Source organism: Prionailurus viverrinus, chromosome E1, assembly GCF_022837055.1.
Source record: "Prionailurus viverrinus isolate Anna chromosome E1, UM_Priviv_1.0, whole genome shotgun sequence".
Taxonomy (NCBI): Eukaryota; Metazoa; Chordata; class Mammalia; order Carnivora; family Felidae; genus Prionailurus; species Prionailurus viverrinus.
This window is the reverse complement of record NC_062574.1, coordinates 51890668-51904188: the sequence shown is the minus strand read 5'-3', so window position 1 is coordinate 51904188 and position 13521 is coordinate 51890668. Positions and strand designations below refer to the sequence as shown.

The following is a 13521-nucleotide window of genomic DNA, read 5'->3' as shown; positions in this document are numbered from 1 at the left end:
CAATGAGGCAAGTGTGGGAAACGTGAAAACAGTAAGTGTGAAATTATCTCAAAGCAAAAAGGTTAAAAAGTATCATAACTAGAATAAAGAATTCCATCACGGGGTCAGAAGAAGTCAAAGAAATGTCCCAGAGAGTTGGAGGGGGGGGGGGGAGGGAAGCAGAAACAGGAATAATGTTAAAGGACTCATCTGAGAGGTAAGACGCCCAATAACAGAAATCCCAAGACAGAAATGCTGCAAAAAATAAAGCAGGAAAGAAACAAACTGTGATAGAAGGGACACAAGACATTTCGATGTTTCACCAGAACCGAAGGGTACTGAGTGGCCAGGGCCTACAAGTGGTCCAGACAAAGAGACTTCACCAGAAGCACACCCAGAGATCTCAGATCAGCAGAAACAGAGAAGCCTAAAGCTTCGTGGAGAAAACACAAAACAATCCTGAACATGGGATCAGGATTCAAATGACACTTATTCCCCAAAAACAACAGCATAAACAAGACACAGAGTCAAGACTTCAAAATCCAAAGGGAACATTTTCTTTATTATTATGGTTATGTTTAGTTAATTTTGAGAGAGAGAGAGAATGTGAGCAGGGGAGGGACAGAGAGAGAGGGAGACACAGAATCCGAAGCGGGCTCCGGGCTCCGAGCCGGCAACACAGAGCCCGACGCAGGGCTCGAACCCACGAACCGTGAGATCATGACCTGAGCCGAAGTCAGATGCTCAACCGGCTGAGCCACCCAGGCGCCCCAAAGGGAACATTTTCAACATGGATTTTCCTCACTCCCCAAACTACCCTTCCCAGGTAGGGTAAAATACAGGCCTGTGCGGGTACCCCGCCCTGCCAGGGGGCCCACCAAACTCCGTCCGCCCTGGCGTAAAGCTGGGCCTGGAGAGAGGGGTCTGGGAAGGTGCTCAGCACAGCTAAGCTGCAGGTTCGCTCCAGGTGCTTATGGGTAGGGGCCCCTCCCGGGGGTGGGCTCCCTCAGTCCCTGGTGGTACGGTGGGGCCAACCCACCCGTCACCGAGGGAGGTGGAGGTGTCCCGAATGCCCAAGAGCATCATCTGTCTTTCCTCGCAGTATGCTGTCTCTGCACCCCCCCTCCCCCCCCCCTCCACCTTCAGGGCGACCTCTGTTCCTCCGCGCTACCCCACCCCAGGGCATTCTGTGACTCCCCACTGCCCTAGTGGGGCACTCCAGCGCCCGCTGCCATCTTCCTGGGGCTAGCCCAGCCTCTCACAGCCCTGGGACGGCCCCTGGACAAGTGGAATGGACTCACCCCTTCTGTCCCCCAACACGGGCGGGCCTCCCATAGCTAGCAGGGTGAGTAAAGAGTTGGCTGTCTCCGGGCCCCACCTTTCTGGCCGTGGGACCTGGGACTTGCCTCAGCCTCTGAGCTCCCATGTCATTCTCTCTGAATTGCTTATCATTGGCCGCCTGCCTGGGTGGCCTAGCTGTCAAAATAACCCGTGTGCCCAGGAAGCAGACGGGGCATGGCTGCTTGGACCCCTGCGTCCCCATCTCCTGGGCACCAGCACTGTGTATTCCAAGAATCAGGTCCAGGTCTGCCCTGGCTTTGGTGTCCCCCTCTGGCCGCTGTCTGTTCCTGGACAGAAGGTACCTGGGCATCATGGTGGGCTGGCCCCGTCTGGCTGAGTCGAGGCCCCGGCCCTCCCCCTTCGTTGCCTTGAGTACCGGCTGACCCCCAATCCCACCTTCTCTCCCTGCGTCGGCACTGGTTGAGGTCACCGGCCACTCCCCTCACTCTCTGGCGGCAGTGACTCAGCGGCTGGCCCGCAGTGCCGGGCGCCTCCCCAACCCCGTCAGTGGCTGTAGGGGTCCCTCCCTGCGCTGGGGAGGGCTCGGCCCACCGCGTAGCGGTCTCGAGAGGGCGGCGCAGACCGGAGCAGCCTGGATTTCTCGCTAAGCCCCAGGCGCCCAACCCCGCTAGCGGGACCCACCTGGCGGCCCACCTGGGAATCACACCGGGCCCGCCTCGGAGCTGGGCGCCGTCTCCTGGCCCAGGCCTTCAAGTTCGCTGCCCCTCGGGGGTGTCCCGATTCCCAGCCCGTGGCCCACCCGGAGAGGTGCGCGCTGATGCGGGCCTGCCCGCACCCCGCCGAGGCAGAGGAGACGCGGGGGTGCGGCGGACGGCTCCGACGCCAGGTCTGAGGGCCGCTAACAGCGGGAGCGCAAAAGGGCTGCGGGCGACCCCTGCGCGCATCCCCGGAGACGGTGCGGGTCTGGACAGGTCAGGGCGCCCCCGGGCTCCAGCCCCAGCTTGCGCGGCCTCTGGGCTAGCCTCTTCCGCGGTCCTCGGCCGCCCTCTGAATTTCCGTGCGGGGTCACTTGCGCGGTCCCCCAAGGGCGCGGGGACTCGGCTCCCGGAGGCGAGGCCGGGCCCAGGCGCGGGGAGGGGCGCGCGAGAATTTGTGGTCTCGTGGCCGGGCACCGCACCCTGTCCATAACGACACGCGGCCCCACCCACCGGGGGGGGGGGTTCCTCGGCTCCCCCGAAGCGTCGGGCCCTCGCCTCCCATCCCGCCCCGCCCGATACCCAGCCCCAGGAGGGTGGGCGGGGCCTGGCGGGGCCACGCCCGCGCCTCGCCGGCCAGGCCCCCGCGCGCCGCGCAGCCTTCCCGGGAAGTCTGGGCGGAGGAGCGAGGGCGCAACAAGCGGTCGGGTGACCGGTCCGGAGCCCTGGCTCGACCCTAGCCTGGCCCACTCTGTCCACGCCCCCTGCAGCCCTCGCGACAGTGGCGGGGAGGACGGGGCGCCCAGGGCAGCCGCCTCCTGCCGGTGTCCCGCCCTGATCGCCTCCATGCCCTCCGCCTCCGCCGTTGGGGACACCGGCCGCGCGGGGCTCTGGCCCAGTCGGGAGAGCTCGGCCGGCCAGGCGCGTTCCCCACAGGCCGGGGCCAGAGCGGGAGGTGCGGGTGAGCCCGCACTTTTCTCGGTGCCCTACCCCACCACCTCAGCACTGCCCCCTGCAGCCCTGCGAGCCTACCAGCCGGGGTAGGCCGACCCTTCCCTCTCAGCCCTAGAAGCATATCCCGGAGTCTGGGTAGGGGACAGCTCGCCCAGCCCCCCCTGTGACGGTCCCTCCGGGGCTGCTCCGTCTTCATTCTTTCTGCCTCCGTTCAGGCGTCCTGCAGCCACAAAGGTGCCAGGCGCTATTCCGGTCGCAGGGGACACCAGTTTCACCATTGTTCCCCGGGGAAACTCTGGGGCAGAGGGTGGGGGCAGACAAACAATGAATAACCAGTATTCAGGGAGGAGGTGGGGGACTGGACCTGAGGCCAGGGCAAGGTCTTGGGGCCTGCAGGGCAGTGGCGGCCAACCAGAAGAACTTGTAGAGGAAGAGCCAGCCAGCAACTGAGGTTGGAAGGCAGTGAACAAGAGAGGCAGCAGGTGAGGGCTTGGGGGGGTCAGGCAGGGCCACCAGAGAGCTTCCAGCACAAGGGTAAGGGCTCAGGCTCTGTCTCGAGGCAGTGGCAGGCCCGGGGAGCAGAGAGAGCTGATTTGCAACATGGATCCCGTGGAAGTGGGAGGCGGGCAGCCCGGCTGGACAGACAGCACGGCAGGTCAGGGGCGTGCGGATGTGCCGTCGCTGGCGGGCACCTGGTGTCTGGCTTGAGCTGTGTGCGGAGGCGGGGCTGTTGCGAAGCAGCCGGAGGCCCGGACTCCTGGGTTGAATCCTCGGGGTCCCGCCGCAATCTGTGGGTGCAGCTCCCGGAGAGTAAGGGCCGTGCAGAGACCGAGCGGTGATCTCTTGGGGAGGCAGCTGTGAGGCGGGCCCACGGCGCGTCCACGACATAAACATAATTTTTCTTGGCAAAGGTGACGGGCAGCAGACGGACCACTGCTGGGCCACGGTATCGGGCCCCGCACCCCCACCCTGTGGTATCAGGGAGCGCTGCCACTCTACCTGCTGAGGCCCAGGAAGTGAGGCCTGGAAGAGTGCCCTCAGAAGCAGAGCCAGGAGCCAGCTGCTCCATCAAAGGCCGCTGCTCCCAGGAATTTTGGGTCTGACACACAGAGGCGCCGACTGAGTGTTTCTTAAGCGAAACTTGAACGCCGAGACGTCAAAGCCCGAGGCTGAGAAAGCTGCAGTGAGGCCTGGAGACCTGTCGTCCAGTGCAAGAGGGCCGCCAGCCTCAGAGCCTCTGATGGGCTGCACGACTAGCCCACCTCTTTACAGAAGGAGGCAGCGGGAGGTCACAGCTGGCACAGGCTGAGCCTGGCCCAGAACCCAGGGCCTGACTCCTCGCCCAGTGCTCTTCCCGGGGCCTCCTTGGCTCCTGCTGCATCAGGATGGGGAGACAGAAGCTCTGATAAACTCCACGGGGGCCCACCCGTCTTTGAAATGCCTGGAACCCTCCTCTGCTGGAGCAGTGGGTAAGGTTAAGGAGGGAGGGGCCCAGGGACTCTTGGCCTGGCTGTCTCTGTACTCCTGTCTCTCCACACTGCGTGTGGGGAGCGTAACCTGCAATCCTGTTTTCCCCACCTGCAAAACGGTATGGTTTCAGGGCACCTCCCCAGGCACATGCAGAGGCCTGGTTCATAGCTTCCGGCTGCAGGACGAGCGGCGGTGATAAGCCGGCGGCGCCTGGTGCACGTGACCAAATGGCCAGCCACCAGAAGGCTCTGCAGGGAGAGGATCTGGAGCCCCAGCTTCCAGGTGTGCCGCAGCAGACACGGTGCCCTCAGAACGGCCCCCACTGGGCACGAGGCCAGAAGTATGTGGCCCTGACTTTGCCCTTGGGAGTTGAAACTCGGGCGCAAGCAGGCCACGCCAGCAGGAACTTGGCCTTGCCTACCTCCGCAGCCCTCAAGACCACTGTTCCCGACAGACAGACAGACAGACAGACAGACATAGCCGCCCAAGCCTGCCCCCCTCTCCACGGGAGACTGCCCCGCGCCCTGCAGACACAGGCAGAAGAAGAATCATCCTGCCTTTGATCTGTCCACAGGCCTGGGAGAACCAGACAGGGACCTACGGGTAGGGAAACTTTGCTTTTGCTTAGATGTTCTAAAATGAAGTTTTTATTATAATCTTAGATTTACAGAAAAGTAGCAAAGATTGCGTGAGCTTTGCTGTAGCCTCCCCACTCAGTTTCTCTTAAGGTAACAACTTACACAGGCGTGGTTCAGCTGTCACCGCGAGGAACTTTGGCACTTGGTATTAAACTCCAGACTTTACTCAGATTTCACTGCTCCTTCCGCCGCCTTCCTTTTTTGTGTCCCAGGATCCAAACCAGGATCCCACGTCGCATTTGCATGGAGAAGGCAAGGCATTCCTCGCAGGTGGGAATGGCCAGGCCAAAGGCTGGGGGGGCCGACCCATCACCAAGTCACCTGCCCTGTGTGCCTGACAAGTAATGACTAGTTGGGAGGTGGCTAGAGGTGGGAGGCTAGCAGGGTGAGGAGGGGGTGCAGGTGGGCTGGTGGCCACGCTACCAAGTGCAGAAGTCCTGGGGACCATCCCTGAAGAGAGCAGGGAGATGACAGCGACGTGGGGTTGCCAGGCAGTGCCCAGGACCCGGAGGCAAGGCCTCGAGCTAAGTCTCAGCCCCACCACAGTTACCTGCAAGGTGACCCCACCTCCCCGTCCCGCTATTTCCTCAGCCATTAAACGCATGGAAGATAAAATGACATGCAGCAAAGTCACAATAAATCGCCCAAAGCCAGCACTGAGCTAGGGAAAAAAAAAACAATAAAAAAAATCACATCATTTCTCTGAGGCCCAAGTTTCTGTTCTCAAGATGGAAAGGACACACCCGCTTCTGGGCAAGGGCGCAACTGCTGGCCCTCTCCCTCCTCCCCAGAGCTTCCCCGCTCGCCCGAACCAGGGGCTGCCGCGTCCGCGCGGTCCCCTCCCCAGGGACGCCGGGCCCTCTCCCGCTCCAGGAGGGGTGGGGGCGGCCCCGAGCTTCCAAGGGCACAGCCCTGAGGTGACCTTGGGCGAGGCCTCGTACTGCCCGGTTGCAAAACAAAAAAATCACGGCACAGAAGGCGGCGCTCCCCCGTCCCCCCCCCCCGCCGGGGTCGGCGGGCCCAGTTCTACCTGGGGCAGGGCTCCTCCGCGTCCACGTACTCCCGGCTCCCGGCGGTGCTTCCCAGAAGGGGCGTCACTCCCCTCCTCCCCCGCCGGGAGGCGACCCAGCCCCGCATCCCCCGCACCCCATGCAGCCGCCGGACCTGGGGGGGGGGGGCGCGGGCACGGGTAGCCCCACCCCCATCCTCGGGGCCGCGCCGGCAGCGGAGCTGTGGGGTCGCGGGCGGCCGGGGGTGGGGACCGGGGGTGGGGGCGGGGGCCAGCCGCTGCCCCCTCCGCTCCCGCCCCGGCCGCCCGCCACCGCCCCTTTGTTCCGCCGGCCAATCGGCGGCCTCCTTGACTAAATAAGGCGAGGAGCGCGCCCGGCGCCCCCCGTCCGTTACTTCCACCCCCGCCCGGCCGGTGACTCAGGGCCGGCGGCGGGCGGGGACGGGGCTGCCCGGGCCGCGGCTTCCCGGGCGGCGGGCGGGGCTCCCGCGGCGCCGAGATCGCCTAATATGGCCGCACCGCGCCGCGCGCGCCGCCGCCCCCCGCCGCTCACCTGCGGCCGCACCTTGCCCCCCTCCCCCCCCCCCGCCACCGCCTGCCCAGCCGGTGACACGCCGCGGAAGAGGAAGTGGCGCCCCGCCCCTCCCCCCGCCGCCCGGCGCCGCGGGGGGGGGGGGGACGTCGGGGCTCCTGGGCCCCGCCCCGCTAACCTCCACGACCTCGGGGCCGGGCACCCGGCGTCCCGCGGACTGCAAGGTGCGGAACGAGGAAGGGGGGCGGGGACCGAGGTCTGTGGATCTCCGCTCCCTCCCCGTCTGTTCCCAGAAGTGGCCGCCCCTTAAACACACCAGACAAAGGAGCTCTAGAGGGAACTGGCGTTGGAGGAGGGGCAGGTGCCCCCCCAGCCCGAGTCAGAGGCCTGGACGCCTTCGCGGAGTGGGCGGGCCCAGGACGTGGAGACCTCCCGCCCTTCCCACCTTCCCCGTGGCCTGTGCGTGACACCTTGGGACCCCCAAGTGGAAGCCCTCCTCGCATCTCTGACACCCCCACCTGAGGGTTGAGCAGGCCGTGATTGTGCCCAAGGGCGCGAATAAGGATAGGTTTTACGGAGGCCAAGCCCCGGGGTTCTCTCATGGGTGGGGCACACACCTGATGCACAGCAGTCTTGCCCCGCGCCCCCAAAACGCCCGGGAGTCGGAGACCCAGCTAGGCCTGTGGCCACAGACAAGGCCTTGGCGTTCGGGAACCGCAGTCCTCAGGTGAGCTGGACAGCTGCCTTACCTTCTGGGCCTAGCGTCCTTAGCCACAGATGTGGCCACCAGTTCAGCTCGCGGGGCTCTTGGGGCGCCTGGCCCCGCCCCCCCACCGTCAGACACCTGCCCGGGTCAAGCTGAGCGCCGGGGGGGGGGGGGGACCTTGTGTCCCTTGCCTCACTCTGCCTGGCCCCGCTGCCCCCACTCTTGGCCTGTGCTCTCCCCCACGCCTCCTCTGACCTTTAATTCTATACTGAGCAACTCCGAAAGCTTACAAATCAGCCCAAAGAAAGCCCAGCCTTTGATTCCCCTCTGGGCAGAAAACATTGGCGCCAGCAGGTGCGGCCAAGACCCTGCTGGCAATGACAGGTCTTCCAACTCAGGCTGCTGGAGAAAAGGGCGCGTCCGGTATCCAGGAGAACCTACAATTCCAGGGCAGTTGGGGCGGGGCCGGCCTGGAGGCGACCTGGGGTCGGGAGAGCAGCGGGGCTTCCTGTTCCCGGGGATCAGCAAACCCACTCCCACCCTGGTTCTCTCTAGTGTCATAAAGCGGAGAAGATGGTGCCCGCTGAGAGTTGACCGTTCGGAAGGTCAAAACTTCCCTAATCTGCCTCAGTTTCCTTATAACGCTCACAGGAATTTAAAACAAAACAAAGCCCCTCCCCAGTGGATGGGGGAATGGCCCCAAACCCCGAGTGTAGCTCGCTTAAGGGGACAATCGGGCCTGCGGTTTGAGGGGCGGGAAGCTTTGGCTAAGACTGGAATGAAGCCTCTGTCTCTGCACCTCCAGAGACCCCAGGCAGGGAGCCCCATCCTCCGGCGGAGGGGCCTGCGCGGTGGCCAGCAACGCTGGGGGACACGCGGCTCCTAGCTCCCGTCACCGAAACGAGGTCACGACACTTCGGGGCTCCTCCGGGCCGCGGGGCCCAGAGCACCGCAAGAGCGACCGACAGGGACGCCCCCCCCCCCCGCCTGCCCCTCCCCCAGCCCGGCGTCGGCCTTCACAGTCCACGCTCTCAGCTGAGCCTGGGGGGGGAAGCTCGGAGGGGGCGCGCGGGGCCGGGGGCGAAGCCCCCCGTGAGGCCGGGCCGCGGAGACACACCCCGGCTTGGGGCGCGGCCCAGCTCTGGGCCAGGCAGTTTCGGGGCGCAGCCGGGCCCTCCCCCACGGCGCGGCAGTCCCGGGGCGGGCCGGTCGGACCCGCAGCCCTGCCCGCGACCCCAAGTGGGGGGCACCCACCCGCTCGGCCCGCGCGCGCGCGGGTCCGCACAAGGTCTGGGGCGTGGGGTCGCGAGCGCGCGGGGGTGGCGCGGGCGGGGCCGTTGGGGGCGGTGCGGGCGGGGGGCGGGGCCGGGCGCGGGGCCCCACGTGTCCCGGCCGGGCGAGCCAATGGGCGCCCGGCGTTCGGAAAGATCGCCATATATGGACATGTTCTGGGGCCGCGCGCGCCGCCGGCCCGCGCGCGCGTCCCGCTTCGCTTAAATAGCGGCGGGGGAGGCCGCGCTCGGTCTCACTCGCCGCAGCCGGCCCGTGCTCTGTGTCGTCCCGCCGTTTGTCGTCCGCGTCCACTGCCGCCACTTCCACCGGTAAGAGGCCGGCCTGCGTGCGCGGGCCCCGGGGCCCCGAGTCTGGCGCCGCAGGTGCACGCCACGCCTCCTGTCCCAGGGTCCCCGCAACACTGCCTCGGGAGTTGCGGGGGCCGCGCCGGGGCGGGGTGTGGTGCGGACGGCCGATGCACGGCTGGCGCGGGGGGTGGGGGGGGTGGGGCGGGGCAGGGCCGCAGTGCGGAGAGTCCCGGTCGCGCCGCCGCGAGCGAGTGCGGGGCGCCCCGAGAAAGACCGGGTCCCAGTTCCGGGCAGTTACTCCCCGCCAGGCTCGGTGGGGGCGGGGGGCGGGCAGACGGACCCTCAGTGTCTAAGCCGGCCGCGTCTTCACGCAGACCGCAATGGAAGAGGAGATCGCCGCGCTGGTCATCGACAATGGCTCTGGCATGTGCAAGGCGGGCTTTGCTGGGGACGACGCCCCCCGAGCCGTGTTCCCGTCCATCGTCGGGCGGCCCCGACACCAGGGCGTTATGGTGGGCATGGGCCAGAAGGACTCCTACGTGGGCGACGAGGCCCAGAGCAAGCGGGGCATCCTGACCCTCAAGTACCCCATCGAACACGGCATTGTCACCAACTGGGACGACATGGAGAAGATCTGGCACCACACCTTCTACAACGAGCTGCGCGTGGCCCCCGAGGAGCACCCGGTGCTGCTCACCGAGGCCCCCTTGAACCCCAAGGCCAACCGTGAGAAGATGACTCAGGTAAGCGCTGCCCCAAGCGCCCGCCGTTCGTCTGTTTCATTAGCCATTTTCTGTTCCGCCTTATTTTCTGAAATTCAAGTATTTCTTTCGATATTTCCAGGGTTCTGTTCTTCTCCTGGCATTTCCTTCCTGAAGTCTCAAGGTTTCTTGTTTGTGTTTCTGCCTGCAACCTTTTTTTCTTTTCTCTACACATCACATTTGTGGCATGCCAGCATGCGGTGTGTGAGCATGGGGTGGCTCCGGGTCCCTGTCTCTGACTAAGGAGCCCGTTGCCTTTTTCCAGATCATGTTCGAGACCTTCAACACCCCAGCCATGTACGTGGCCATCCAGGCCGTGCTGTCTCTGTACGCTTCTGGCCGCACCACTGGTATTGTCATGGACTCTGGGGACGGGGTCACCCACACCGTGCCCATCTACGAGGGGTACGCCCTGCCCCACGCCATCCTGCGTCTGGACCTGGCTGGCCGGGACCTGACGGACTACCTCATGAAGATCCTCACGGAACGCGGCTACAGCTTCACCACCACCGCCGAGCGGGAAATTGTGCGTGACATCAAGGAGAAGCTGTGCTACGTGGCCCTGGATTTTGAGCAGGAGATGGCCACGGCCGCGTCCTCGTCCTCCCTGGAGAAGAGCTACGAGCTGCCCGACGGGCAGGTGATCACCATCGGCAACGAGCGGTTCCGCTGCCCCGAGGCGCTCTTCCAGCCTTCCTTCCTGGGTAGGTGTCTTGGGCAGCCGCGAGTTCGGGCTGCGTCGCTTTGGGCCCGGGAGAGGGGAGGACGCCCTCTAAGGGAGAGCATTGTCTCTTAGGTATGGAGTCCTGTGGCATCCACGAGACCACCTTCAACTCCATCATGAAGTGTGACGTTGACATCCGGAAGGACCTCTACGCTAACACGGTGCTGTCCGGCGGGACCACCATGTACCCCGGCATCGCCGACAGGATGCAGAAGGAGATCACAGCGCTGGCGCCCAGCACGATGAAGATCAAGGTGAGTCCAGTGTGGCCGTGGGCTGGGCCTCCCGGGGCCCCGCTGTGAAGACCACCGCGGCCTAAACTAAAGCCACGGTTTTGTTTTCACAGATCATCGCTCCCCCTGAGCGCAAGTACTCCGTGTGGATCGGGGGCTCCATCCTGGCGTCGCTGTCCACCTTCCAGCAGATGTGGATCAGCAAGCAGGAGTACGACGAGTCGGGCCCCTCCATCGTCCACCGCAAATGCTTCTAAACGGACTGCGGGCAGATGCGCAGCGTCTGCTGCACGAGTGAATTCCGAAGTCTAGGTTTGCCCTGGCAAGTGTGTGCGCCTCCTGCTGGCCTCGTGAAACTGGAATAAGCCTTTGAAAAGAAATCTGTCCTTGAAGCTTGTATCTGATGTCAGCACTGGATTGTAGAACTTGTTGCTGATCTTGACCTTGTATCCAAGTTCACTGTTCCCTTGGTATATGTTTAATACCCTGTACATCTCTTTGATTTAAATCCTTAGTACGTGCGGCTCGGTCACTTCGTGGCTGAGGTTGAGAACGTGTTCGTGGAAGAGAAATCCATTGGTTTGAGAATCTTCGAGACCATGATATTCTCCATCTGTGCAGGGTATTAATGTCTAAGAGCTGCCTATTCCAGGATTTCTCTAGAGGCTGGCAAGAGTCCTGAACCAGTTGTCATTTCTGTCTTGCCGGTCTGACAGGGTTGGGAAGGTCCGAGCCTTGGGACCCACTTTCCTTTCTTACCCGATGTTTTCCTGCCAGAACACCGTGGGTTGTTAATTGCCTTGAGTTGGAAAACGGTTTGCATTTACAACTGTAAATTTATTCATCCTTTTAATTTATGTAAGGTTTTTGTACACAATTCTCAATTCTTGAAGAGATGACAACAAATTTTGGTTTTCTACTGTCATGTGAGAACATTAGGCCCCAGCAACGCGTCCTTGTGCGAGGAAAATAAAGTGCTGCCGTGAAGCGCCCTGGCTTCTGTCTGGGGGGGGGGGGGGCAGGGGCGGGTGGTTTGGGAGGAGAACTGGCTGAAATTGGGCAGCAGCTTGGTTTCCTGCAGACCAGGAGTTGGGAGTATTTTAATAAGGTCTAGTGAACAGCCCAGCACACAGCAGCTTGGGATTTGGGGTCCCCTGCCCTCCCGTTTGGGGGCTTTTGCGTGAAGGATCCTGGGCAGGAGAACTCTGCAAGTGGCTGTGGGGAAAACGGTGTTGCGGGTACTTGGGAAGCACTTCGAGGCCTAAGGGGGCAGGTTCCTTGATCGTGGGCTTGGGGGTTGCTTTCTTCCCACCAGTTTCAGTGAAGCAGCCACGGAATCCGTGAAACATTCGGGTTACTGAACCAAGGAACTAGTCTTAGGTGTGAAGGAGGCTAATGAGCCTTCATCTAAATCCTTGGACTCAGTCACAGGTCTGCTGCTTCTAATGGCACGCCTCAGTCTTCAGGTTTTTCGGATTTTCAAACTATTGTCTATCGTTTGCAGGTTGGCTCAGGGAAGTGACGGTTAACTAGACTGAAGAAGCTTAGGAATTTGGAAGGACTTAATTTTGAAATGGGAGAATAGTATTTCGACTGGCAGATGGGCCATTTTTGCCTTTGCTGCTGGGAAGCACATTTCAGCAGGGAGGATTGTGGTGCTTCCTAGCGGGGGCTCTGCCGGTTGGGAGGGGCTTTGTTAGGATCGCAGCAAGGGGACCCAAGAGCGCATGACTGAGGGCTGTGGAGCATCTCAGCCGGAAGTGGGATTTGCCAGACTCGGGCCTTCATCCTGTTTTCCCTCCTGTGACCATTCAGAGCGGCCATTCAGATTGTTTTTGTTTTGTCCAGAGTGAGTGGGGGTGTGGGGCAGAGGCAGAGAAGGGGATAGAATCTTAGGCCCCCCTGCTCCATGCTGGGCCCAAGGTGAAGCTCGATCCAAGAACCCTGGGATCACGGCTTGAGCTGAACTCCCAAGAGTTTGACACTCAATCCGCTGAGCCACCCTGGCACCCCTCAAATTCCTTTTTTACTCTGGGCAGCTTTCCACTTTGAGTTGGGACTAAGTGTGATTCTTAGCGTGCTGGGTCCCAGGAACAGAACGGACTGGGCTCCATATGTGTTGGGGGAGAAAGACCTCTGGTGTGGTGGCCACACAGGCCCGTGCGGACTCCACCTTTCTGGTGTTGGGTGGGTGGGCTCATCCCTCTATGTACGCCCTGTGTCCCCAAACAGGAGAGCAGTGCCTCCTCCCCATGGATGTGAAGGCTCAGTGAGGCCCCTGACACCTAAGCCAGGAAACCTGTCGTTAGCCTCATTTCTCAGTGGCCCCGAATCCACCAAGAGGCTGTCTTGAGAAGGGAGATGGGGCTTGAGAGGGCTTTTGAAACCATCCGCTTAAAGCAAAGCAAGACGGGGACAGCTCTGCCTGCTTCTACAAGAGAAAAAGCTCTCTTCGAGCAAGAACGCCATCAACCAAGTCAGACCAGTACTTGGGGTGCAGCGTCCCCTAAATGGAGAACCAGGGGTTTATCTCCAGACTACGCAAGGAGCTGCAGACCAGCGAGGCGAAGTCAGGGAAGTCTGCCGACAAGCGAAAGGAAGCATGTGAGAGGACGACGTCCAGAAGATGAAACCTCAGAGGCTGTCTTAAATGCTGTTTAGTTTAACAAATGGAAGCTTCTGGAAGGGATGGCTCCTTGGAGAAGCGTCTTGTGTTCCCCGGGGACTCGGTGCGCCCCTGAACGGCTCCTTCCCCACGGCCACTCAGGTGTCCTGACAGTGAGGCAGAGGTGAAGGGTGCGCTCTGAGTGGGGCGGGAGGCTCGCGGGTGCCCAAGCTTCCCGCAGGGTGAGGAGCGTCCACGTGCCCAGCAGGCGGTCAGTGACCGCTCCAACCTGGAGTCATTGTCCCCACGCAAGAGAAGGACATTGTGTTTATC

At 62.6% G+C, this 13521-nt stretch overlaps 1 protein-coding gene across 1 annotated transcript; it reads left to right on the top strand.

The window, feature by feature from the left end:
* The first annotated feature begins 8743 nt into the window (after nt 1–8743).
* ACTG1 (actin gamma 1) lies at nt 8744–11570 on the top strand. Its single transcript, XM_047832780.1, has 5 exons — nt 8744–8886; nt 9240–9608; nt 9892–10330; nt 10423–10604; nt 10697–11570. Exons 2-5 carry the CDS (start codon nt 9246–9248, stop codon nt 10838–10840), a joined length of 1128 nt encoding a protein of 375 aa, XP_047688736.1. The 5' UTR covers nt 8744–8886; nt 9240–9245; the 3' UTR covers nt 10841–11570.
* The last annotated feature ends 1951 nt before the right edge of the window (nt 11571–13521 follow it).

Bases quoted from the DNA above. Each gene is read 5' to 3' on its own strand.
- ACTG1 (XM_047832780.1), top strand. From the start codon at position 9,246: ATGGAAGAGGAGATCGCCGCGCTGGTCATCGACAATGGCTCTGGCATG. The intron at 9,609-9,891 runs GTAAGCGCTGCC...GCCTTTTTCCAG, and splicing joins ACCGTGAGAAGATGACTCAG to ATCATGTTCGAGACCTTCAA. The intron at 10,605-10,696 runs GTGAGTCCAGTG...TTGTTTTCACAG, and splicing joins CCAGCACGATGAAGATCAAG to ATCATCGCTCCCCCTGAGCG.